The sequence below is a fragment of the Heliangelus exortis genome, chromosome 2, assembly GCF_036169615.1.
Source record: "Heliangelus exortis chromosome 2, bHelExo1.hap1, whole genome shotgun sequence".
In the NCBI taxonomy this organism is placed as follows: domain Eukaryota; kingdom Metazoa; phylum Chordata; class Aves; order Apodiformes; family Trochilidae; genus Heliangelus; species Heliangelus exortis.
In genome coordinates, this window is record NC_092423.1 from 7177611 (window position 1) to 7203654 (window position 26044).

General features: G+C 38.2%; 1 protein-coding gene across 7 annotated transcripts in view; it reads right to left on the reverse strand.

Annotated features, from left to right (window-relative positions):
• Positions 1 to 6144: 6144 nt before the first annotated feature.
• The window catches only part of PRKAG2 (protein kinase AMP-activated non-catalytic subunit gamma 2), a 223134-nt gene continuing 203234 nt past the window's right edge, over positions 6145 to 26044 (reverse strand). For all 7 annotated transcript variants that reach the window (XM_071734667.1, XM_071734669.1, XM_071734668.1 and 4 more), the window contains 10 exons: positions 23563 to 23644; positions 21976 to 22034; positions 18926 to 18971; positions 17948 to 18002; positions 16113 to 16239; positions 15220 to 15385; positions 14870 to 14907; positions 12021 to 12167; positions 9565 to 9658; positions 6145 to 6941 (listed from right to left, as the gene is read on the reverse strand). In XM_071734667.1, the coding sequence (XP_071590768.1) occupies positions 6910 to 6941; positions 9565 to 9658; positions 12021 to 12167; positions 14870 to 14907; positions 15220 to 15385; positions 16113 to 16239; positions 17948 to 18002; positions 18926 to 18971; positions 21976 to 22034; positions 23563 to 23644 (846 nt within the window). In that variant the 3' untranslated portion in view covers positions 6145 to 6909. The remainder of the gene's footprint in view (positions 6942 to 9564; positions 9659 to 12020; positions 12168 to 14869; positions 14908 to 15219; positions 15386 to 16112; positions 16240 to 17947; positions 18003 to 18925; positions 18972 to 21975; positions 22035 to 23562; positions 23645 to 26044) is intronic.

The window sequence follows — 26044 nt, forward strand, 5'->3', positions numbered from 1 at the left end:
TTCGGGCCCCGGGGCTGTGGTCGCTGTCCGTACGGAGCCCGAGGTTCCAAGGGCCGCTCGGGCGAGCTGCGGGTGTTTGCTTAAAATTATCCCGCAGATACACACGCAGATAAATTTCATTGTTCTGTGGAGGCGTTAGATCTGAACATCTCTGAAGTGCCGGCAAATGCACGTAAAGGGAAGGGCGAGGGGAGAAAGAAAAGTGTTCCGTGTGGTGAACGGATTTTAGAGTTAGAATAAAGTGAGTGCTGCATGTGCTAATGGTGATTTAGCACTTGATAGTTTAAGAGAGAAGTGTGAAGAACGGGAAACTTGCCTTTTTCCACACTTAGTGCTGCTCACTGTGCAAACATTTGAGGTAATAATTACCCATTCAATATTTTATTGGAAACTGGACATTATTAAGAAAAAAAAGTCACATTTTTTATATGCATCTTGTCTTTTTTTGGGGGTGCACTTGTATGTCTAACATACAATTATGCTAGGGTACAACTGATTGATAGTACCAAACCAACCCAACAGCCTGATGCTGCTAAGGAAGATGGTTTTTATCCTCCCTGATCTTAACCATTCATTCCCACATGGTAGCATTCATCTTACTTGGTAAGAGAGGTGGCAGATAAAGCAAAAGAAAGGCACTTATACACTAAAGCAATGGCTTTTGAAGAAGCAGACAAGCTTTAAGGAGCTATCTGTTGTTTGGCATAAGCTTACTGTACTCTTCATCTTCTGGATTACACGATCTTGAAGACCAATTACTGGTAACTGCATCAGCAGGTCAGTAAAAGATGACTTTTAGGGAAGAGGTACATGATGAAAAGGTTATTTAATGAGAAAATGGAGAGGTTCTGTACTTTGTCAGCAATGGCTGCAGTGGGTGTCATTCTGGATGCTCTTTCTCCACATCCAGCCTCTCTTTTCCACTCAGAACAGTAAATTCCCACTTTGTCACAGGTCTGAGTACTGCACTGGGGACAGGTGTGGCCCTGCCATACAGATGGATTTGGTGGGGCTGAGCAAAGAGTAACACTGAGGAATCCTCTCTTACCAAAGGGGTGCTGTTCACAGCTCTCTTCAGGTGTGGAGAGAAAGGTCTGCCTAATGCAGATCACTGGGTTCTTTTTTCCTTGCATGTTTTAGAACACCCAAGGCTTTTTAAACAGAGCCTGGTGTTGTAGATGACATGAGGATCACAGTAGCCATTATCCTGCAGGACCATCCCTTGAATAGCTGTCATATGTGTACCCCTTACCTCTGGAACCATGGTCCAAAATTGGGGATATTTACTAAGCCAGAGAACTGAAGGAACTGAGAGCAGAGGTGCCTTCCAGTGGCATAAACAGATTTGGAAACATAGGTCAAGTTTGTGCTACACCATCAACTCCCATCTTTACAGTTCTTACTGCTTGGCTTTGTACTCTGCTGAAACCTAATTGCATTTTCAGAAAAAATGTTCAGATCTTCCAGCAAGCTCTGAGCAGGTTGGTAAGCATCAGTGGTTTGGTTTTTTTTCTTAGAGTTTCTGGTTTGTTCCCTTCTTCACACCCATCTTTTTTTGATAAGGTCTTTTCCCTTTTTTTTTTTTTTTTTTTTTTTTTTTTTTAACCCCACTCACCTTTTGCAGCCTTTGTCTATTTTTTTATCTTGATTCTGTTAACTTGCACTTGTTTGCTGTCCTTTAGGAGGGTTCACTACTGCTCCCCCCCTTCAGCTGCTTTATTTACTGCCTCTAATTGCAGTAGTTGTCCCACCTTGGGATACCCACCCTTACTTGCACAGACCTCATCCTTCCTGGACACAGGTGTTTTTTTAAACTTGCAGAAAAACCTATGACTTTTCCACTGGTTCTTTTAAAGGGATTGGTTTATAATCCTTATTCAGTTGGATTCTCCAAGTGTTTGGTTCTGTCTTGACTGAAACATTTAAAATACTGGCAAATACAGAGCTTTCAGGGAACTTTGTCATTCCTTCAGGCTCCAGGACTCAGTGATGGTGCTGAGAGGCCTCTGAGGGCACTCTGGGATACAGTTACTGAGGTGGTAGCCACTTAAGGAGGGATGAGATCTGGATGGGGATGAGGCTGTCATCCCAGTTCTCCTGCTCACATTAACCTTCAACACTTCTGGAGTGTCCTGGTGCAGAGGGAGAGCACCCCTCTGGCTCTGAACCCTTCCTCCCGTGTCTGATAGGGTGGGGTGCTGTATCTCAGCTCCTGCTGTTTGTATATTTAGGGCTGAGCAGCTTCACACCCTGTACTGAAATCCTCTCCCTCTCTGACAACCCCAGTGTGACGTCCAGGCAGTGATTTCACAGTGCAACGTTCCACAGCAGCACTGGGGCTTTACCTGTGCACTCACTGGTCTGACTCCAGCACCTTCATTTCTACAGGGTTTGCAAGTTGTGAACTACAAACAAGTGACGTAAACACTTGTGCACTGGCAGTACTCCAAGCCAAGTGTATCTTGCTTCACCAAATACTCCCTCAAATCAAACAGAGCCTTTGTCTCAGTTCAGATAATAAATTCATTTTATTGTTAATTATTTAAGAGCCGATCTGATCAATGAATGAACCATATGAGGTATGGCCTGAGTTCTGAAAAAGAGAAAATGCCAAAAGGGAGAACTGCAGGCACCAATGAGAGATCAGGAATAGGTGTTGAGGGAGGCTGAGGAAGGGAAGATGTCTGTCTTTTGTTCCCTAGATCTGCTTTGTTGAAGAAAAAATTCGATAGAGGAAAACCAGTAATGAATTAAATGTAAACATAACAGTTCAGTATTTTTTACGATCACACAGTACATGCAAACCCAACACACTTCAACTCAGCCCAGAGGTGGAAGAGCTCCAACTTGTACATTCAGCTCCTGACAGCAATTACCAGTGTCATTACCTGCTCTGTCCTTTGGTAAGTCAGCACCTTCCTGAGGGGTGTTTTGCTTTGCACCGGGCACATTTCCACACATCCATCAGAGACCTTGCTGCCCACAGAGGTTACAAAGGATGTTTGGTTCAATCACACACTTGTTCTTATTCCCTCCTGCATTTTCAGAATGATCTTATTTTCCAATATGCAGCTAGAAACACTGGGAAAATGTTAGTAGGATCAAACTAAGGAACTGAGTTGACAGGAGCTATTGACATCACAGGCTCCTGCCACGCAGGTCCTGGGATGCAGTGGACAGGGATGTGGTGGTTTCTTTCCTGAAGGAATGGGTTTGATGTTTAAGTTCAGGTCACCTCCTGTTCCCTTTCACTTCAGTGCAAATGACTGACTGCAATCACCATAAAAGAACTGGGGACTCAAACGTGGTTTTGAAAGTCACTTTATAAGACCAGAAGAGTAAAGAACAGTGTAAGCAGAACAAATCTTTTGTATAATTCACATTACAAGGGCGATACTATATTATCCAGAATTTTTTCCTGTAGAAATTACCCCTAATAAGTGTTCAATATGGGAGCACAGAAACATTTGGAGTCATCTGGCTTCTAAAACTGACTGGAAAGCTTGGTAGGAACAGTTAACCAGCATTTAGCACCTGATTTTACATCCTACTGGACCAAAGCTGAAAGTCTCCAACTTACCCTACGCTTTCACTCTGAAAGCAAGGCACAGTCTGGGAACCATGTCAGTGAGACTCCTCTTGTCTGCTCTAAGGACAAGAGCTTAGGCCTTGGAATGAGAGGCTGGTTCTTCTTGTGTAAGCCAAACTTTCCCAGAATAATATTCCCTAGTAAAAGATGAACAGGCCTCGGATATGCAATGACTGCAGTTCACTCCTGGTAAAAAACAAATACTATCTGTGGGGACTTCAAGATCTTGGAACTTTTAACAGAAAGGATTCCAGAGCTACAACAGGAAAACATTTACATCAGTCAAGTGATTAGTGTCAGCAAAGGATAATTTTCCTAAGTTAGTTTGCAGCATCTCTTGTTACTGACAAATACTGAGGGCAGGAGTCTACCAAGAAACATTTCTGTACACCTCAACAACTAAAAATTTCCAGAGTAGGTAATAATCAAACTTACTCTGCTCTCTTAAAGACAAAGAAGCACTTTAGAATAATTACCATCCACAGCCATCTCTTCCCGGGCAAGGAAATGCACAGGGAAGCTCAGAAATCAATCACATTTTACAGTTGTCTGCTAAACCAGAATCATTTCTAGACATCCTCAGGACAGATCAGCCATGCCACTGACCTGGCTTTCAGCACCAGCACCAGGGAAGCTCATTACCATCTCCATTGGCAGCACAGCCCTGTCTGTGAAAAGAAAGGGAGCACCTGGAGCCAGTGCAGTGGTCTCAGAACTTCAGGAATTGCTTCCTGCCTGTCCAGAGGCAATCCCATGCAAGAACTTGAATTTAATCATTTATAGTTCATTATTTTTTATGTCCAAGGCCTCTCACGAGCCACGTGAAAAGCCCTAGACCAAAGCTTTGCTTGCACTGTCACTTTAATCTGGTACATGCAGCATTGCTGCTGAGTCACCCCTGCTCTCTACTCTTATTTTCTTATCCCTGTCCCTTCCTTATGCTGGAACAAGCATTTTCCTAGCTTGCTAGTAAATGGATCTGTATTAAAAATGACATGATTTCATTAGTTCTGTTTACTACATCAGCACTGCTATTTGTGCCCTGACAAGCAGAGTGCCTTTTTGATAGCACTGCTGTTTATTTGTGCTCAGGGAGTTACACTGTGATTCTGCTTCTGACAAATTCAAAATTCAGAACTGAATTCCAGAAAGGGTGGAAATTCTCTGAAGTGTTTTGTATCTCTGAGGAGGCTGCTTTCCATAATTTTGCTCATCCTGTGTCCACAACACGTCAACACCACTTGTAATAATGTTAAAATAGGAAGTCTGTACATGGGTGTTTGAAAACTGCAAATTCATTCTGGCTTTCTGCATACTAATTTATGCAGACAGGCCCAAAGCTGTCTGCATGGAACAGGGCCAGAAGACTTGGTACTAAAAAAATAAAGTCTTAAAAAGAAAAAAAATAAGAGTATCATTGACAACTCTTGATTTCAAAAATACCCTGAATACAGGGCTGAAAAACATGTTAGTGCAGAAATTTAGCAATGCATTTAGGGAGCTTGCTGGCATCCCACCTCCTCAGGGAGCCACAGGGAAGGTGCAGGAGCAATGTCTGGGCTTTCACAAAGCTGCATCTCTACATCTTGGGTAGCATTGATGGTAGCACTGCTGACCACTTATCTTAATATAAAGTTTTCATCTACCACAAGTTATGCTCTCTGCACACCCCACAACGAGAGAGCTGCAGGAAAGAGTCAACATTTAGAGTCAGAAAAGGTGCTGGAGAAGAACTGAGTGTTTTTCAGAGAGCAAGAAAGTGAGAGAACTCTAAGAACAGTTTCCCTTATGTACTACAGGAGTATCTTTATACATTAAAGAAAAGAATTTTCACACATTCAGTTCAGAATTTTAATTCTTACAGAAATCTGAGGGATTCTGAAAAAAAAAAAAAAAAAAAGGGGGGGGGGGGCAGGGGGCTAGGTACTATTAAAAACCTCACACAACAAAATGAAAACTGTGGGGTTTCAACCTCAATGTGTATAAATGAAAAATAACATCAATTTACTGCAATTATTTCAGTACATTATTCAGGCTGGAAACACAGCAGTACTGCCTGCATTATCCTGCATTATTCCATTGGTATGAGCTGCCTTGGAAGTTGAAAGGAAGGAAGTGCTTCTCTGCCTAAGCCTGCACTCACCCAAATGCACGTACGTGTATACATGCAAAAGAACTTGGGAAGAACTGCCAAAACCAAACTTGTTGTAGGGTTTAATTTCTTCCATCTACAAGAATCTACAGTTATAAAAGTCTCATCTTCAAACTTTACAGTATATTTACATGAGCAAATACTCCACAGCTTTCCTCACTCCTCCACTTCTGTACAGATCATATATAATACAAAGTTTTGGTTTTGTTGTACAAACATCATTTTACACTTTAATACAGATGAAAACACTGTTCTCTGGCACCTCCTCTGTGTGCCTGTGTATTACAGTACAGAGCACTTTGGATCTGTGCTTCTGGAATCTTCAGCTCAAGTTAACAAGGACTGATCAACAGGCCACAGCTTCTGCAACTCCAAAGTTTTAAATAATGAGAAAATCTGCCACTTTTTTTGTATAACAATCAACAGTTTATTAATGGATATGGTGAAATTTTAGCTATCCACCAAGGATGTGTAAAAAATTGTCATGAAAGTAAAAATAAATAAAGCTGTTTTTAAAATCAGTCTTGTTTTACATCTCAGTTCAGAATGCAACATTTAACATAAAACTGTCATTAAAGTTTTAAAGAAGTCTACTGATACTCAAATTACAGCTTGTATGACAAATCTAATGAGAACTGAAACTGATTTGGTTTTAGGTTTAAAGACTTTCACATTCAAATACAGTGTCTCGCTTAACACAAAACTTCCTTTGACAGTGATGGGCAACAGTGATGACATATTGCTGTATTCTGACATAAGGCACTATGATATGAATATGCCATACACTTGCCTTATGTCACATAAATCCATTGCTGACCAGTGACTTCTGTCAAATACAAAATGAAAAAGTTTCAGGATACAGTGCATTTTAATGAAGGACATCGGGTGAAGTCTTCCAGCAAATGTTTTGAAGACATTTTGAAATACAAGCCTACATTTTAACATAAGCTTTTGTCATGCTGCTTTTTTTTTTTTTTTTTTTGCTTTTTTTTTTTTTTTTTTTTGCTTTTGCGACATCACTGGGGGAATAGACTCATCATCCATCACTAAGTCCCAACACACATTCCCAACAATCCTGCTCTGTTCTATTGCAGTCCTGTTCTTGAGACAAACTTGACCCAGAAACTTTGTTCAGGTTCTCCTACAAACGTCTATACATTCACAGCAGTCAGTCACTTTCATTCTCCTTTTGTTTGGCACCTGTTAACAGAAGAGGAAAGCACGTGTGATTTCCTTATGCTTCTGGAACAGCAAGGCTCAGTCTGAATGCTGCAACTGGGTCTGACCACCTTAGCAGACAGAGTGCTGGATACCACTTACAAAAAATTTACTGTGGGATTGCCCAATACTAACATAAAACAGGGTGGGCAAGGCCTTGAGACCATTCTTGCTCCTAACTTCATTGACAAAGTAGTCTAAACAAATCTTCCCGGAAGTTAATTAAAACTTGCTTTGAGGATGCTCCCCGGAACAAAGATTAAAACAAAAAAAACCCAAACAAATCCAAGAAAAAAAACCCCAAAACAAAAAAACCCAAGCAAAAAGCCACAGTCCAAGCCTGTCCAATCAGCTGAGAAGCCAAGCTCAGTCATCATAATGGCCTCAAAAAATGAAGTCCTGCTTGAGAAGAAGCTAAGAATTCAATTTAACAACATTGTGTGGAGGGACCCATTTTTCCTGGCTCAGAGGCAGATTTTGCTGACTGTGGGGATCCAAGAGACCTGTTCAGCAGGAATAGAGAGTATCTGTCCTCCTCTCCAAGTACTCAAACGAGCCACATGCTGGGCAACAGCTGAACCCTATGGCAAGTCTGGCTCCAGCATCCACCTCTAAGAGAGCAAGAACCTCCTGCCAGCAACCTGGAGCTACTGCTTGTAATGTATAATCAAACACTGAAAAATTCATTAAATGCATCCAGTTTTCTCATTACAAAATGATAGTTTTCCCCCCTAATGTAGGCTGGTCCTGCCAGCCCATATATTTTCCTTTCTAGGCTGAAAGGAAATTGAGACTTTTAGGGCATGACTTATCTGGTTGTTCCACTGTGTCCACTTGAAGAGCTAAATCACACTCCTGACCCCACAAACTGGATCTACATCACAGACATCCTCACCTTGTGAGATAAATCATAATTACAATCAGACAGTTGCCTCTGGAACTGCAATCTAATGCCTAACTGCTCCTAAAAAATGCCTTCCTTCACCTCACCTCTTCCAGAGGCTTTATCCTGTTGCTCTTTCCCCTGTACTCAGTACTAGACTCTTCTGTGAGCCAGTTCAGTGTCAAACTGAAAAAACTCTGCAGCTTTTTTGCTGGCTCAGTTTCCCTATTAGATCCATGAGTTAAAACACCTCACAGAGGGATCTCCTAAGTGTGGGTGCTGCCACATGCTAAATGCCAGAAGCACATGGCCCAGAGCATGGGAACAAGAACTGCTTTTTAATTACAGAGCACAGTTACCTCAGCTCAGAGCTGCAACTGAAGTGTCCAGGTAATTCCAGCATAACAAAGATCTTGGTTTTTCAGTATTCAGATTCATCTTTTCTGTCTAAACTTTGCTCCATTACAAGTAAGATCTACCCTCCTTGGATTCTTCTGCCTCCAGTCATGGGGGAAGCTCTGCCTGGAGAGGCACAGTCTGCCTGTCTTTACATCCCCTTCTGAGGGGATCATACACCCCTCCATTCTCTTCCTAGGCAATGAGCCTGTTTCACCCAGACCTGATTACTGATCCCTATCTTTCACAGAAAGCTGGGTCACTTGCTTTTCTAGGTCATTAAAAGAATCTAAATGCACTGACAAAATAATTCCAGCACTATCAACTTCCTCTCAGTGTACTCAGAAGTAATACCTTCTTTTCAGAGTAGAAACCTTACTATTTTAAAAAGCTACATGAACTTTAAATCTATACAAGAGACTCTTAAATTACCATGTTATCTATCAGTGTGCAAGTAAGAGATCCCAGTTAAGCTCACATTTAGATTTTTTTTTTTTCTTTTTTTTTGAAGGACGTATCCGGCTCCATTTACTTAGTGATATTTACTTACTGATATTTTTTAGGCAAAATTGTAATGCTCAAGACATTTGTCTTCCTCACAAAGCCAAAAGAAGGCTTTGTTTCAGTTGTTTTAACACTGAAATAATTTATGTGGCCAAAGTTAAGTTAATAACATAAAATGCATTAGTAACTTGGCCAAAACTTAAAACAAACAAAAAAAACCCAACAAAACCAAAACCAAATCCTCCACCATAAAAGCAGTAGAAATAAACACTATTTTCAGATACTCTTGTTAAAAGGAACCTGATCACTTTTAGTAATATACTAGAGAGTTCTACTGGAATCATTTTGGTGGCCTGAGGTGGTGTCTGTGATGCAGTTTTGCCAAGTCAAACCCACAGGACAGCTGCACAACTGCAGGGCTCTGAGGAGGTGGCCTTGCAGAGGGCAGAGCTGCAGCCACAATAGGGGTGCAGTGCACAGAAACTCAGGAAAGTGGGGAAGGCAACCTCTGGTAGATGTTGTCTATACATGCAAAATTCAGCTTCATCCTGTTAAAACATTAATCAAGATCTTATAAAAAAAAAAAAAAAAAAAAAGATGGACAGTGATGATGTTCATGAAGCTTCTACACGCATTCCTCAGTGAACAAAAAGACTGAGTCATTATTTTGTCAGTTTTTTTCCTGAGGAGAAATGAAAAGTGTATTTAAGAACTGTGATCAAACAGGTACAGAAGCTGAAAATCAAATGTTTGTCAAATAAATTAAAACCAGCAGGGTGTACATGCTACCAAATGGCAAAGTTCAGAAGGCAACATCCATACCTGCTGGTGTGAGTACCAAAGCCTGTAGAATGTCAGAAAGGGAGATGATACCCACAATGCTGTCTGCTTCATTCACTACAACCAAACGATGAACCTGCATTAGGGAAAACATTTTGAGATATTTGCCCTATTTAAAATAATAGCCAAAAGCAAAAAAGAAACAAGTTTTAAGTAATCCAGTGTGAAAACAAGTAGAAAAACAAAAAAGAACAGTTCAAACTGTTAGCAATCCCAGTCACACAACAACACAAACATGTTTACCCTACATGAATGAGAACTGGTGCATGTTTAAAAGCACACAGCTCTCTGACATGGCAACAAGAATTGAAGTGACAGCTGAGCCAAGATCTAGGGCTTGAAAATACTTCTGTTCTCAACAAGTGGCACTCACATCAAACACACTTCTCCAGCCTACAGACTCTGCCCAGCTCAGCCTGTGATCTCATAAGATACAGTAATAAAATGAGGCTTCCTTCTGAAAAATGCTTTCTCAACAGCAAAAGGCACAGCACTAAAACTTGTTGTATCTTGACATGCCCAAGTTAGTTTTAACCTCATTTCTTTTGAAATTGAGTGCCAGATTGGTTTCAGCATCTTCATTTTGCATGAAGATAGAAAAAAGATTCAACTTATCCACACAAACTCACTGTAGAGTTAACAAACACAAGGACACAACTCAGATTTATCAACAGTAAGACTGTTTGTCAATACCAATTTATTTTATATAGAAATAGTTACAAATCTGTTATTTGAACTCTTTAATGCTACAAAACTTTTTTCCTAACTGTGGGGAAAGTAGGTGGATATTCCTATGCCTGAGGCTCTTTGGCCAGGGCAGCCTTCAGCAGTCAAAGACCAGTGCAGAAACAGGAGGGTGCCCTAGAGTCCCTCCTGGCACCAGAGTCCACTGCAACTTGGCAGTTGTATAACCTAAAGATCACAGCTGAATCAGCTCTTAAGTAGCAATCCTAAAAAAAGGTGTTTGCCAAAAGCTGAGACCCTACTACAAGTTTACTTTTCACCTAAGTGAATTCTCTCTCTTCACTGTTTTACGTTCAAATATCAGATACCACAGTGAGGAAAGTGAAAAGAGTTTTTCTCACAGAGGTGGTTGCAAAAAAGCTGCATCAGTCTTAATTTATGGTTGAGGTCAACCATTTTGCTTCCAGATGGCTACAAGAAAAGAGGAGCCCTGAATTATTTGAAAAGTCATACTCACCTGACACAGGGAAGAAAGAAAATGAGGGAATGGAGGTAAAATGTTGTTGCATTTTGGTTTTTGGATGAAACTATGTTGGTGATATTTTAGGTGGGGTTATTTTTTGTATATGCACATATTTATTAATTTTATTTTTCCTCTCAATTTAATTTATTCAAGCAAAATGGACAATGTAATTGTTTCACATTTGGTTTGTTTCCAGTAAGATCAAACACTTGACTGGTAGCTACAGATAACCTGTAGTTTTCACCAAGTCATTTTACATATAATCTTACTATGTTTAGACTATGGTAGTAGTTGCTCTTAAAATGCAAGTGTCTAAAACTTTTAAGATAGCAATAAAATTAAAATTTGAGAACTGTATATTAGCAGTGCTGTTATGATTCAATTTCAGGAATCTCAAGCAAATGCAAAAAGTTAAAGTAAAAATTGCCTAATGAGGGTTCTAAGGAGTTATTAACACAGAGGCAATTTTACTCATATTGTAACAGCCCTAAAGAATGGGAAAAAAGTAATCTTGTAATTGAAGAAGTTAAAGCATCTAAAATGGAGTTGATCTCACCTTGGAGACAACTAAATGAGGTAATTTTGATCTTCTTCTGCAGAGGTGCAACAAGAGAAGGAAACCCTACATACTCATTTGGCTCTGTGTATAAAAAATTTCCCAGTACTAACAAACAAAATAAACAATGTTAAAAGAATGGAAAGCACATGAATACATCATTTACAAGAGCAGTTACTGAAGGCTTCTTCACAAGAATTTATTTTCTGTTCCTGCTTCACTGAATCTCTATGAGAGCAGTGCAGAACTCCACATGCACTAAATAATTGTACCCATTACATTTCCTGAACAACAGCCCAACCTGGCTATTAGCTGCTGTTTAAAGAATTACTTGGCTGCAAAACTTAGGGCAGGTTTGAAAGAAACTTGGTTCTCTGGAAAAAAACCAAACCAAACAAAAAACCACCCAACCTTCACATCCAGTTCAGTTAATGCCATAAAACAGAAATGCAAATAACAGTATTATTACAGATGTACTGTACAGTATTTAGAACATCCCTAAATCTCTAAGCTAAGTCTATAAAGCAAACTGACACCTAACACACATAGTTAGGAAAAAAAATACTTTCACCATGTAACCAAAACAACTTAGAAAGGATAAATCTGTACTACCTATCAGTTTGGTAAACACATCTTTTAACTTACAGTGAAGGAAGAAATAAAAAGCAAACTCACCTCTGCCTTCACTATTCTATCCACAATGGTCTCCAGTGTTTCCAGCATACTACACTTTACAACACCTTCAAAATACTGAGAACGGTGCTGTAGGGCTTGTGTCACTGTGATATCTAGGTTATTATATGTTTTTTCAGCAGCAAGATTCTGAAAAAGCCCAAGGCATATAACACATCTCAGTACTTAGTAATAAAGCAGTCAATAAAGTAAATATTTTGGTGTCAAGTAGACAAACATTTCTGGTGTAAGCTAAGTCTATTCCAAACCTCATTAAACAAAGCCCATGCACTTCAGTTTCTGGGAACAGCCAAGCATAAAATCATGTTAAACATCACATGAGAGACTGGGTCAACTGATAAAACTGTTCTGTGATATGCATTAGGCCACTGAAAATCTTCTTGCTCTCTGATACTGAGCTTGATGTCACTCATCCTGCTTTGCTGTAAGTAGAAAATTAAGTCCTAGATTTCAAATATACAGAGTATACTTTGAGGATATACATTTTTTCTGTTGTTTTCCATAGGACAGGGGAGGACTTGAACTCTTCTGACCATGACACACAAAGTAGATCTCAGTGGAAATCTAAGTAGAGAGCAATTTAAAGCTTTTCTTCACCTTCCTGATTTGTGGGCTCAAACTCCCTCTCCCGGACTGTGCTGGCACTGCCATTTGACAACAATTTCTGTGCACATATTTCAATGAGTTACTATAAAAATAAAACCCCAGGAGCACTACTAAAAGTAAGATTAAAGGAGTTTGAAAGCTGGTGTTTCTTTCATTTTAAGAACAGGCCTATGCTTGTAGCAAGAAGACTTTGTCCAGACCAGCAGAAGCTTTCTCTGTAGGAGAGAGCATGGCAATATTTTGATAGTGTTGGCACACCCTGGCCTATTGATTTTGTGTGCTGTAGCCCTGAAGGATGAACAAAGCCTGACCTCTAAAATGAAAACGCTGGACCAAGCAATAAAATGAAATTAATTTTGGCTAGAATATACTGATAGGTCAAGTTTTTGGATTGAATTACACTGAACATGACAGGATAGGTTGGAGATGATCATGAAGATGAGCAGTTTAATTAACTCATTTACCTGATTCCTAATGAAGGACACGAGGAGAACATAAAACCCCTTGCAACGTGAAGTCACCCTCCTCACAATAACTGGTGAAATAAAGCTATTTCTATACCATCAGACCATTCCCATGTTTTTCCCATCAAGAGCTTGAAAATTAATTCAGAACTCTATTAAAATGAAAGAAATCTATCAGCTTTGCCAGCTGTATATACAGGCCTAACTTAAAATACTGATTTAACTAACCATACTAGCCACATGTTTTAAAAATCAGCAGTTAAATCCTGCAAATTCTGTGTTTATCAGATCAGATTACATTTCAGATTTTGTTTTTTCTTATTTTAAAGCTTGAAGATCAGTTTGAAGCAGACTGAGGAAAAACTGCAAGCCTCAAAGGTGCTTATCTTTTAAGAATAGAATATTTTCTCCCCCATTCAACAAGCAAACTAGTAGGTGAGGAAAATCTCAAATAATTAGCAGATGCCATAATTCTTTCCCATGTTGCTAGCTGGGAGCAATTAATTATATCTTGAAACCTTTGTGGAGTTTTGTTGTTGTTGTTTTCTTTTTTCCCCCCCTGATTTGAATACATAAACTTTTTCAAATAAATGATGGTGGAATTAGCACCTTGGGCATATAAATTGCTAAAAAATTAAGTAGCTATCAGAATTGTGCAGTTCTGGGCTTCCCAGTTGAAGAAGGACAGAGAATTACTGGAGAGAGTCCAGCACAGGGCCACTACAATGATTAAGGCACTGGAGCATCTGCCCTATGAGGAAAGGCTGAGAGAGCTTGGGTTGTTTAGCTTGGAGAAAAGGAGGCTGAGGGGGGATCTTATCAGTGTTTATAAATATCTCAAGGGTGGGTGTCAGGAGGATGGGTTTGGACTCTTCTCCATGGTGTCCAGTGACAGAACAAAGGGGTAATGGGCACAAACTGGCACACATGAGATTTAAATTAAATATGAGAAAATACTTCTTCACTCTGAGTGTAACACAACACTGGAATAGATTGCTCAGGGAGGTTGTGGAGTCTCCATCTCTGGAGACATTCAAGATCTGCCTGGATGTATTCCCCTCAAACCAGCTCTTGTAGGGGGGATGATCCTCAGAGGTTCCTTCCAACCCCTGACCTTTGATTCTGAAGTTCCAATCAGAAGGCAGGTGCATACACAGCAGAGGGGACAAGGATTAAAAGAAAAAAAACAACCAAAAACCAACCCTCAGTATAGTTTTCAAGTTTCTGAAAACCACAAGACCAGAAGAGCCCTTGTCTCCAAGGCTGGCAAATCACAGCATGAATCTGACTATGCTTTTGTACTCTGGAGTTAAAGACTCACTGAAAAGAATGGGCCAAGAAGTTTTGATTCCCTGAGAAGGTGAAGTTGTACAAAGTAACCAGACTACATGAAGAAATCTGTATTCTATTTGACAACAGACCATGGAATGGCAATGGCTGGGAAAAGAATCCTATCTCAAAAACAGAAGCAAACTAAGAAGTCCATGCCCTCTTTTTGAAGGACTACAGCCAAATTTAATTTTGGGTAACAGCCAGAGCAGAAGATGCCTGTGTGTAAGAAGTATTAGTAAGGATAGCTTAAATAAATTTAAAAAAAAAAAAAAATCATAACAATGCCATGCAGAATAAATTGAGTCTGTTTTATTCAGTTTGTTAACTAAAGCTTAAGTAACAAAACAGCCAAAAAAGATTTATTAACAAGTTAATTTGCAAATGCTTAATGCATATAGTTAAAAAATACGATTGAAGAGATATACTTACTATTACATCAAATTTGGAATAAATATCTACAACTTTTCCTAAAAAGAAAAACAGAAGTTAATAAAGCACTTAAAGCCTTCTTGCTTCCTGCTTTCATTTTTTCTGACAATTACACTAAAGAAAACAGACAGGTAAAGAAAGAAAGACAGAAAAAAAGCCCCACACAACCTACCAAACCATCAAGTTCTTCCAAGAGCCATCAACCTACCAACCATCTTACATAAATATTTTACATTCCCTTTTCCCCACCCCCCTGTGGTTTTTTTTTCCCCCATTCTTTCTCCTCCCTGTCCAGAGTTCAGCACCATTTCCCTTACCACATTTTTGTACACAGAAGCCCCAACACACACCTGACTCATCCACAACAGGTAATGCCGATATCCTCCTCTCTACAAATATATTCAAGGCTTTAATGATAGGAGTGTCTGGATGTATGAAGGCAATGTTGTGGTAAGTTCCTATTCCAAGTTCATCCAGATTCTTCTTCATAAAGGCAGGCTTTGGCATCTCTGACATCTAGGAAAGTCACAATGAGTGCATTTACAGTGCAGTTTTCTGCACATACCATGTTTTCCTATCACTCACTGGTACTTATACAGGAGAGCTGTAATCCCTCATCCACCTACAGGCTCCAAGTGATTGTTACAGGCTGTTAATGTTCATCTAGTAACAGATTACTGTAAAACCAAAACAAGCTCAGATCTAGAAGCACTATTTCTCTTCAAAGAAGCTCTAAATTAAGACTAAGTAACTAAATTTCTTGCTCCTTTATATATCTGCAGTAACCCATCACTAAAACCTTTTACTCCTAAATTATATCATTCCCACTGAAACTAGAGAGAGATGACAGCAAAACATCCTTTATGCTGAATGCTGATTTTGAACTCTTGTTTGGCCTCCTACAAATTCCTGTGACTGACACAAGGCACAGTGAGGAATGACAATCCTGTCTCTGGGAGACAATTTTTCCACTCATGTAAACAAACTTCTGAAGCTGAGCAGATCTCCCAGGAAGGACAAAAAACTACTCAAATTGCTCAGACAAACACTTTGGGGTTTAGGTTTCACTAAATTATTACAAAGCAAAGGTAACATACAGGTCCTACATCAAGCTTTAATGTGTCTTAAAAATGTATATATACAATGACAACAGAAGTTTATAAAGAAGTTTCTGTACTGAGACTTAAATTTGTCTACTTGGGAGATAAAAACAGTTAAGCAAAGTTTAACTTTAAATACTTACAAAAAGCTGGAGGAACTTAAGGATTCTTTTATGGGTAAGTATATAAAGTGCATTTCCACTGACGGGATCTATAACTGGCAATCTGTGGATTTTGTTTTTGATCAGTGAATATACAGCATCAAAAAGGCTGAGGAGAAAAACATTAATTTAAAAAAAAAGTAATTCTAGCTGAGAATGAATAACAAGAAATGATAAATATACATTTATAAACCCCTATGAAGTACATATACATAATTTATATTATCTTTAATTTTTTTAAAAAGAGAAGCTAAGGGACTTCAAACTAACTTTTGCAACTGGTAAAGCATACCAACAATGAAATGTTCATGAACATCTAAAACCAGCAAGAAAACATCATAAAAAAAAAAAAATCACATTTTTTGTGGTAAAAAGAAGTATTTCTGTGCAAGTCCAAATTGTTTTTCCAGTGAGTGCTGTGCTCACAGTATTTTTGCACTCAGAATGGATATCTGTTCAGAGAATGTATCTCAATCCCAAACTTCTACAGCATTTTCTAGGAAGAGCATTTTCATGGTTAAACACATATATGCAAGAAAGCCACAATTATCTAATCATTTAACTCAATTAGTATTGGGGGTTGGAAAAAAGTTATTCTCAGGAGATATAAAACATTCTTAAAGATGTTGCAGACAACAACTGAGCAATACTCCAATCTGTGCAGTTCTGCTGTCCTTGTAATGAAACAGGAAAGGATCTCAACAGATCCTTTTTGGCTTCAGTAAGTAAGAGTTTAATCCTTACCTCAGTCCTAGTAAGACTGTAATAAAACAGCTAACCACCAAATTGTAAAAAATTACTAAGTAATAAAATTAGTAAAACTTAGATAAAAGCCTATTTGCTGGGATAGGCTTCTTCCCAGACACAATTAAGTGCATGTTCTGAGTGCATTACAGGGATGAACTGTTCCCATGGGGCCAAGATTGACACCACTGCACTACAGATGCTACTCCTGGAGTATTTAACAGCTCCTAGGAGCTCAGGTCTGATTGTTACAGAACCCAAGCCCATCACTATACTGGGTCTTAATTTGACTGGCTGTATCCTTTCACACCTTCTGTACATGCATCTTCTGTAGTGCAATAATTGTGATGCACCTCTGACTGACAGCAACTATAGTGTCTTGTTGTCTTAACAATACCCTTTCCAACCAATTACAAAATACATTCCTTATGACTTAGTTGAATTCTTGATTTAGTGGCAGTTTCCTTGAGGATACAGCCTATCACTGGAATAACCAATCCCATTCCACAAACTGAGAACTTCATTCACTTGGTTCAGCAACCAAGTAGCATTCAGGGTGTTAAGTGACCAAACTGAAGTTGTCTCCCAAGTTACCTTTGGTAAACAAGGTGTAACAGCAGTATAGAACCAATTTCTTTCTAATTCCATCAAGAAAAGGACAGTTATTTATACTTCAAGGAACACAGTGAGGTAGCAGAGCAGAACAAAACACACAGGAATTTCCTTTCCTTTAGTTAAGGGAAGTTACAGGCATGGGAAAGTACTGTAAATTTACAATCATTATGACTGCTGAGAACAAGACAGCTGAAAGGCTGTACAATATTTTAATTCATGAAAGGAACCTGACTTGCAGGCTAGCTTGAAGGGTCATCATCTTGGCTTTCCTTCCGTATTTTTGGCAATTAATATTGACCCATGTCTACCAGAACAATTACACTGATAAAAAGTTAAACTAGAAATTATCTTATCTGGATAATTAAAAAGAAGCCCACACTTGCAATGAAAAGCTCTCACAACTTGTTGTTCATGTTAAAAGACAGTCCAGTATCATACTACAGTTTAAGAAATCATACCTTGCATCTGGGGAGATGTTCACTAAAGGTTTAAATGTCTCTTGTAAATAAAGCTCTGTATAGAAAATAAATAAACTGTTACAATTTTATATAAGAACATTAACTTAAATATAAAACTGTTAATAAGAATATTAACTTAAATAAACTGTTATAATTTTATATAAGAACATTAACTTTTCCATGAAAGCATTTTGTGAATTCATTAATACAAAATTAAGTGGAAAAAAGAGAGCAATATATGTGTGTGTGTGTGTATACACACACATATATAAATATATATATTTTTATATATATATTTATATTATATACATATATATATATATTTATATATATACTTTATGAAGTATATATATTTACTTTAAATATTCTACTACTTATGCACATTCCTCTACATTAACTTAAAAAGACAAGGGGACTGAACTGATTACCACCAGGGGTCACTGGAACAGCATCAAACAATTCTTCACCAGTTCCTTTCTGCTGCATAGAGTACTTCTGTGTATTATGTATTATTCCAAGGCATGCAGTCCATTTTTGATATTGTTTCCTCATTGAATTTCTGCCCTTCTGTTTACACAGAACAAGTCCTGAGTTTCTAGGTGCATCATGCAGGGCACAGCTTTTTGCTCATCTGCATTCTGCCTCAGATACATTTGCATCCCACCTATACTCATCAGCCCTACACTCATTTGTGCTGCCTTACTGTTTTTTTTTTGTTTTTTTTTTTTTCTTTCTGAAAGAGCAAAATGGTGTTAACCATGCACGAGTGATAAAGCAGTATAAAGCCCAGCTCACCCTACTCTACATATGTTTCAGGTAGGAAAATAAGCAGCAGGAGCCAACTGACAAGCTTTTCCTACTCCTGCTTTTGTTAAAAATTACATGGAGAGAGACAAGCTAAATCTTTGATTAAAAATCCTCTGTACTGAAAAATATCAGAACGTTTTCAGTTATCAGCCAAGTAATAAATATTCTTACCCCTCCAGGTTTCTATCTTGTGCTCCTCCAGTTCATAAATCTGAACCTACAATGGGTACAGAAAGTTTACCTTCCAGCATTAATTTAAAACCCAGCATCATCAACAATATTATAAATATCTGACTTATTTCCTTACATTCCATTGCAGGCAATCCTGAGCAAAAACAGTCCAGAGTAACATTTCTTCAATAACAGGAAGAAAGGGAACAATCCTGCTCAATACAGAGTACCACACTGGACCTGTCATTTCAGGAGACAGGAAGGATCTTTTACCTCCCTAGGTTTGTAGTAAAGATATTTTCTAGACTCAGTTTATCTCACCTTAAGTCAACCATCCCAGAGTAAATCCTCTGATGATTCCTCAAAGTTTTCAGTAAAAAGTTCATGCTGATCACTTGACTTCTCAGTGCTAACAGAGATTAATTTTACTGTTCCTTGATTACAAACAAGCAAGAGCACTTGGTTTAGTGCTCAGTTCAGTCAGAAGAACAAACACAGTGTCCTGGCCCAAGATTAATTTTTTACTGATCTTACATTCTTGAAATGCTTTTGGGCACTGTATCTAAGCCATGCATGCTATCAGCATTTCTCCTGTGCCATCAGAGTTGCTCATCTAGCCTGGGTTCAGCTGGTCCCAGGAACCAAACAGGCAAAAAAACATTACAGAAATATCATTTTTCTGCTCGTTTAGCTTCCTTAACTGGCTCAGAAAAAGGACAGGCAAATAATACTGACAAATGATGTGGCAAGTCAGCACCTTTTGGTGGCAGATTGCTATCAAATCGGGTCAGCAGTAACATCAAAACACCATCAAAAATCTGGTCTTCTAAGTAAAAGAAATACACAAGAAAACCAAAAGACATGGTGTCATGCTCTTCAATTGTTTCATGAACTTCTTCATCAAAAGATTGTATAACCTCCCTACAGTAGCTCCTTCCATCTCAATGATGGCTTTCTAAACCTGTTTCAGATGTGAATCCTACCTTTTTCTAAAGGTATCCAGCTGCAAACCAGTAAGTGCACTCACTGTAACCTAGGACAAAGGCTCCTGTCATTCCTTACACAGCTCCTTTTTGCCAGGCACCTTTGCAAACTGCTGAAGATAAAGAGTTTATAGGTGGAAGTCTCCATAAAGCCTCCTACATTCATCTTAGAGCTAAAGGAGACTACACTGAAGATTACTCTATGTAATTAGCATCCTTTGAAGAGTCTAAGGGAATGCTAAATTGATTTACTACAATTAGAGTACTCCAATATACCATTTCTAGCTGACATAAAAGGTACCTATAGAAGTTAGATAATCTTTTAGGCACTTGACAAAAAAGGCAGTCAAGACAGTGGAGTGCAGTTCAGGTGCACTACTAAATGACCAGAAGACCAGGAGACTGCTTTGGATGGTGACAAGATCAGGTTAAATCTAGTTCTTGGGCCACACTAGAGGAAGAAACTACCTGGATGTTTCCCTTCAATCATATAAAGATATTATCTGGTACATGAACACCAACATGCTTCATACTCTGTGTTGTGATGCATTTAGAAAGATTAAAACACCTAAGAATTATATTTTCAACATAATTTTACCTATTAAGACTACAGCATTCCCTGATGGAACATTAATTTTTTTAAAAATAGAAGATGGCACAAATCACTTAAGTAAAATGTTTTCAGTTCTCAGCTATTCCTCCTTACTGCTGCCCTCTTATCCACAACCAAGGGAACAGGATGTTAGACAATGTAAACAAGACTGACAACAGTCAGACCTTAGGTAAAGTCACATGGAAAAATGGGTAGCACTGAGGCTGAGGGTCACTGCAAAATAGGAACCATTTTAAGGAAGTTACCAGTGTGCAACCACTTTTCATTTGTTTCTCCCCTCATCCCTTGTAAATCCCCAGGAGGGGGAAATAAAATTCTTTAACAAGAAGAAAGGACAGCACACCACAGTACTGGCCTCTGGGAAGAATTTCACTTGAGAATTTTGAGAATTACCATGAGTCTTGAGAAACCTAATACATCAGATACCTGCTTTATCCAACTGCTTGATTTTTTAAGTAATAAAACATATGTTGTAATTGGAATAGGGGGAATTGTGATCTAACAGGAACAAGGAAGGGATGTAAATGTTTGCATGGACACATAAGCTAGAGAATTTTATCAACTGTTTGCCAGTGGGAATTTTAAATTACAGTTAATTCAAGTCAACAGGTTTCCAACTGATTGCACAACTCAGCCGTGTAACTAAATATATCTGCATATATTTAAGTAGTTTAATTTGTTTATTCTTCACCATTCCTCCAAAACTAGAGTAACCTTTTAATCCAAGCTTCTGTAAGGTAACATTCTGCTTAACCCTGCATACTCCTTTCTAAATAGCTCTATCATAGTTATGAGACAAAGATGATTCTACACATATATAAACCACGCAAAACTATGTACTTGATTTTTAAATACAAGGAACTTTTCCAATTAAAATAAAGGCATTCTCCTCAAGTGCTTTTTGGTTGATATTCATCCTTTATAGGGCTCTGATTCCTATCGAAATAAGAGGTTTGAAAGAACTGAACACAAATACAAGGATCAATCATCAAGTATTTTCCTTCATAATTTTTATATCACATCTAGATTTTAATATGTGTGTTAAGCCAGGTCCTTCATCTCAAATGCATTATTTGCAACATGGAGTTCTGTATCCACAATGAAGGCTTTCATTACAGTAAACATCACAAAAAACATAATAAATGGCTGTAGTCATTAAGGAAATTCCTCATGTTTATACATCTATAACTGGAGCAGAAAGATCATGTTATCTGCCCAAACTCATAGGGACCTTCATGGCTAAACCTGGGGACTGAACCCAGGTATCCAGGTGCCACTCTGTTGGGTTGCTCACAAAGCCATCTTTTCTTTCTAGAAAGCTCCAAAGTGAGTATACCCACGACACAGCTAAAATGCCAAAGACTTAAATAACAATCATTATCAATCTTTCAGTTTTATCTTTGTCTCTGTATTTTATAGTAAATGATAGAAGTAAAGCTTAACATCAGACTTACCATTGGAGACTTATAGTATCTATGCAGTATGTTAATGAAATCTGTAATTGTTAACATTCCTGTAACAAGTGATACATAAAAAAAGTTCTTCAGATACATACTTAATGTATAGAACTTCCAGCTATTTTATCTACTTATATTCCCAATATAAAATTTAACAAGTATTAAATCCATGTAACATATTATTTGTAATGGACTAATCAACAGTGGAATTCCCAAATTATGTGTATTCACTTTCATATGGATGCTGTGTTTCACAAGAAAAACATGTCTGAATTAATACTCAAAATTATAACCAATGTGCTTTGCATCTTCTTTCTCTCTGATTCAAATCTGAATATCTGACTTGAATGCAGACTGTATCTCTCCCCCCCAAAAGCATGGAAAGAGAGGGTTTAGAACATCTTTAAAGGCTGGAGTTCTTTTCTTGCCTTTCTTTTTCTTTTCAAAACAGGCACTCTCATTCTATACTTCCCAAGTCATGCAGACTCAGACTCAAATGAAGGAAAAGTAAAATCCATTGTCTTGACTACTACTGATTAACAAACTTCCTTCAACCATTTCCACAGTAATCTCCATGGTTTTTATTGCAATGTGAATTTTACATAAAACAAACACAGTCCCTCCACAGTAAATTCATTTTAACCACCAACACCAAACAATGAAAAGTAGTATTAATGATTCATTTAGTTACCTGAAAACATTAACCTTATTTTGAGCATTCAAGTTCTAAATTTGAGAAGATGGAATTGCTCTACTGTATTACTCTTGCATCTAAACTGAAGAAACTAAGAAATGGGGAAGATTAATCTGGAGGTCAGCTTTAAATCACTAGAGCTTTGTTATAAATAGAAAATGAAATTCAATTTTAAAGACACACAGCATTGCTATGATGTATTGCAAGTAACTACTGCTCCTCTTTCTTTAGATTTAAATTATTTTAATAAATGCTCTCAAGTATCTACCATTCATTTCTGAGAACTTGAATCTACACTCCAAGTCACAAGTACATACAGTAATATTTGTAACTGCTGACATCACCCTGTTTTCTAACTGCAGAGATAATTTTTGTGAAGATTATTGCTGTAGCAATTAATGACATGACTTAAGAAAGCAACATATAGGTCTAATGCTTTTCTCCCAGTCTGGGGCACATCTGTAGCATTCAACATTAGTTCTGGTATTAAAAGATCTCTCAGTGCAACTTACTGAGATCATGCAGAGAAAGACATGTCATGCATATTACAATAATGTAACATTAAGTTCTTTTTACATTTCCTGTTTTCAAATTTCCTGTTTATCTCTATTACCTTTATTTTCAAATTCGTTATGAAATGCATATATTAGAGACCAAATTTCAGTAGGTCAGAACATTAAAAAAAGAAATCTTCCATGTTTCTCAAAACACAGCAACACTATGAAAACTGGCAACATTTCACTCCTCAAAAGGAGGGACACCCCTTTCATTCCCCTCTTTTGCCAATTTACCTCTAGGATGTTTGACCATGACTAGACCCAGACCACCTTCTGCAACACTAAAGCACCCAGAAAATTCAAGTAATCCTGAACAGTGTTAGAACTACTTACCTACAAAACTCTGTTTTTTACTCTCCCACAGTGGAGCTGCTCTCACACCATTTGCCACCAAGGCAAAAAAGGCTTTCTTTACCTGCAAAAAGAATGGACAGCTAAACAAATCTTTGCTCTTAATTTAGCATACCAGACACCAGCAGAAGGGTTTCCCCAGCTACTATGAAAAAAATGCAGTATAAACAGGTAGCTGGTATTCAAAACAGAAAAAAATCCCCCACACCAAACAAAAAACTTAGGCCTTTTACTTCTAAAATAGTTAAAAAGCTTTGAAAGAAACTTAGAAAAATTAGATCTGGTTTTGTTATGTGAATATTCTATGTGAAAGCCTCAGAAGTAAGCTGATACAGCCAAAAAGGTATGCTCACTAACCTCAAATGTATTCCTTTCTGATATTATGCAGACAAGTTATGCCCCACACAACATAACTTTGAATATGTCTGTAATTAATTAATCGTAAGTGTCCAATTTACAGATATAATTTAACATTTGAAGACTGTATTATAATCTACTCAATATTTATTGTAGCTGTACTTTATCTATTTACTACTTTGTGTATCTATTGTAGCTTATGCTTTATTGTATAAGTTTATTTTTAAAAAATGAAACAATAAAAGTCTCATTTCCTTGTCAGCTTTTAGACTCATGAGTTATACAAATTAAAAGGGCTTGTTTGATTATTTTAAATATGACAAAGTTAAAAGGAGTAGCTAGCCTGGTTTACAGCCAAAATATGCTACCAAATCCTTTCATTTTTTTTACTGAATTAATTTTTTTAATGAAATTCCCCATTTCCAAATCAGTGGCTATGAGGTTATAACATCACACTCAAAAGAAACACTATGAACATGAAGCAGTCAGGCTCTAGTGCTCCTCAAAATCCTGATCTCTTGGTGACATCCTTGGGAATGTTCTCATTCCTGACCTGCCCAAACCCCTCATTGTCTTCACATGGAGAGCACAATAATGATGCTTCTTCTCTTGACCTGGCACAAACCTAGGACACAATCAAGTATCACTACATCCACAAAATTGTTCCTCTGCCTAAATAACAGAGAAGCAGCAATTGCTTGGTGATGGCATTCTGCAGAGACTGGGATTACTCAGTGGTATCTCAAGCATCTGCTTTAAAGCATGTGCCAAGGGGCTCCTCTCCACAGAGTGAGGAAGAAAAGGGTTGCACAGTCAATGGAATCAGCATCCAAAAAAGCAGGGGCAAACAAAAAATCCTCATTAAAAAAATAAGTCAGTCAGCCATCATCAGTGACAACCTGCTTGGAAAAGTTTGCAAAGCTATCCACATGACAGTGTCATACAATAACTGACAGAACCTCCATGTAGATTCTAGTATTATAATGTAGCAGTTTAATTTAAGAGTTAGTAAGGCTTCTAGCAGAGCACACTGCCTGTCTACACTTCAGTGATTTGCAGTGAGCATTTCAAATACCTGGTGTTACCCTACTGTATCTGAACCCTGATCTTTAAGATTAGACTTCTGAAAGCAATCCATGTTCCCTGTGACCTTTGTGCAGCCCGACTGCTTTCTCTCTGGCCATTAAAAGCCAAACTACTCTCCTGACCTCAGAGCTTCTCAAAGCTGCCTACTGACTTTACAGATGCTCCTGTCATATCTTCAACCATCAGGAATAATGATCTGCTTAAAAACCACCACTGCATTAAAACTGAAGAAGCCACATGGAGAAAGTAAGTAGCAAGGACCACAAAGAAGACCACATGATACACACCATGTATTATTCATCTAGAAAATGGTTAAATAGAAAGGTCCCAGAGGTGCTCAGCCACCCCACTGACACCAGGAGGAGTCAGGTATAACAACTCTTACCAAATCCCCCACAGGAGCATACTAACTCTCAGGGAAAACTGCAAAGAAACCCTCCAGGCAGGCACTTGAAGTCTTCCCACACAACAGCATCACACTTGGAGTTAATGCAGCAGAAGCTCACAGCAGTGAAGCTGTCTGGGGACATGAGACACAAGTGGTTCATACAGACTAACTCCACCATGGGGCAAAGTTACTCCTGACAATTCTTCATCAAAGAGGAAGGTACACTCACAAACTGCCTGAAACAGAGCCCTCAGCTTTGTTATCTTTCCATAAGAATATCTACCCACATGAGCTGACAGTTAACTTGTGTCCCAAGTCTTCCACAGCAGTAAGATGTCCAAGGTGGATCACAGCAATAAGATAACAGCTAATCAATTAAAACCATGCAGAAAATAACTTTCTTCCAGATACTTATCACACAGCAAAACCCTTCAAGCAGGTTTTAAAGCTCTAATCACTAACCTAGAAAAGAACATGCCTGCAGCAGAGAAGATGCACAGAGCAAATTACAAGACATCAGGAATTCTCCAAATTTTTGCTAATACTTCTTTCTCAGACACAGTAGTAGCAAAAAACACCACCTAGCACAATGTTCAGATGGGCAAGACTGTGAAATTGAAGTGTTATTTTAGG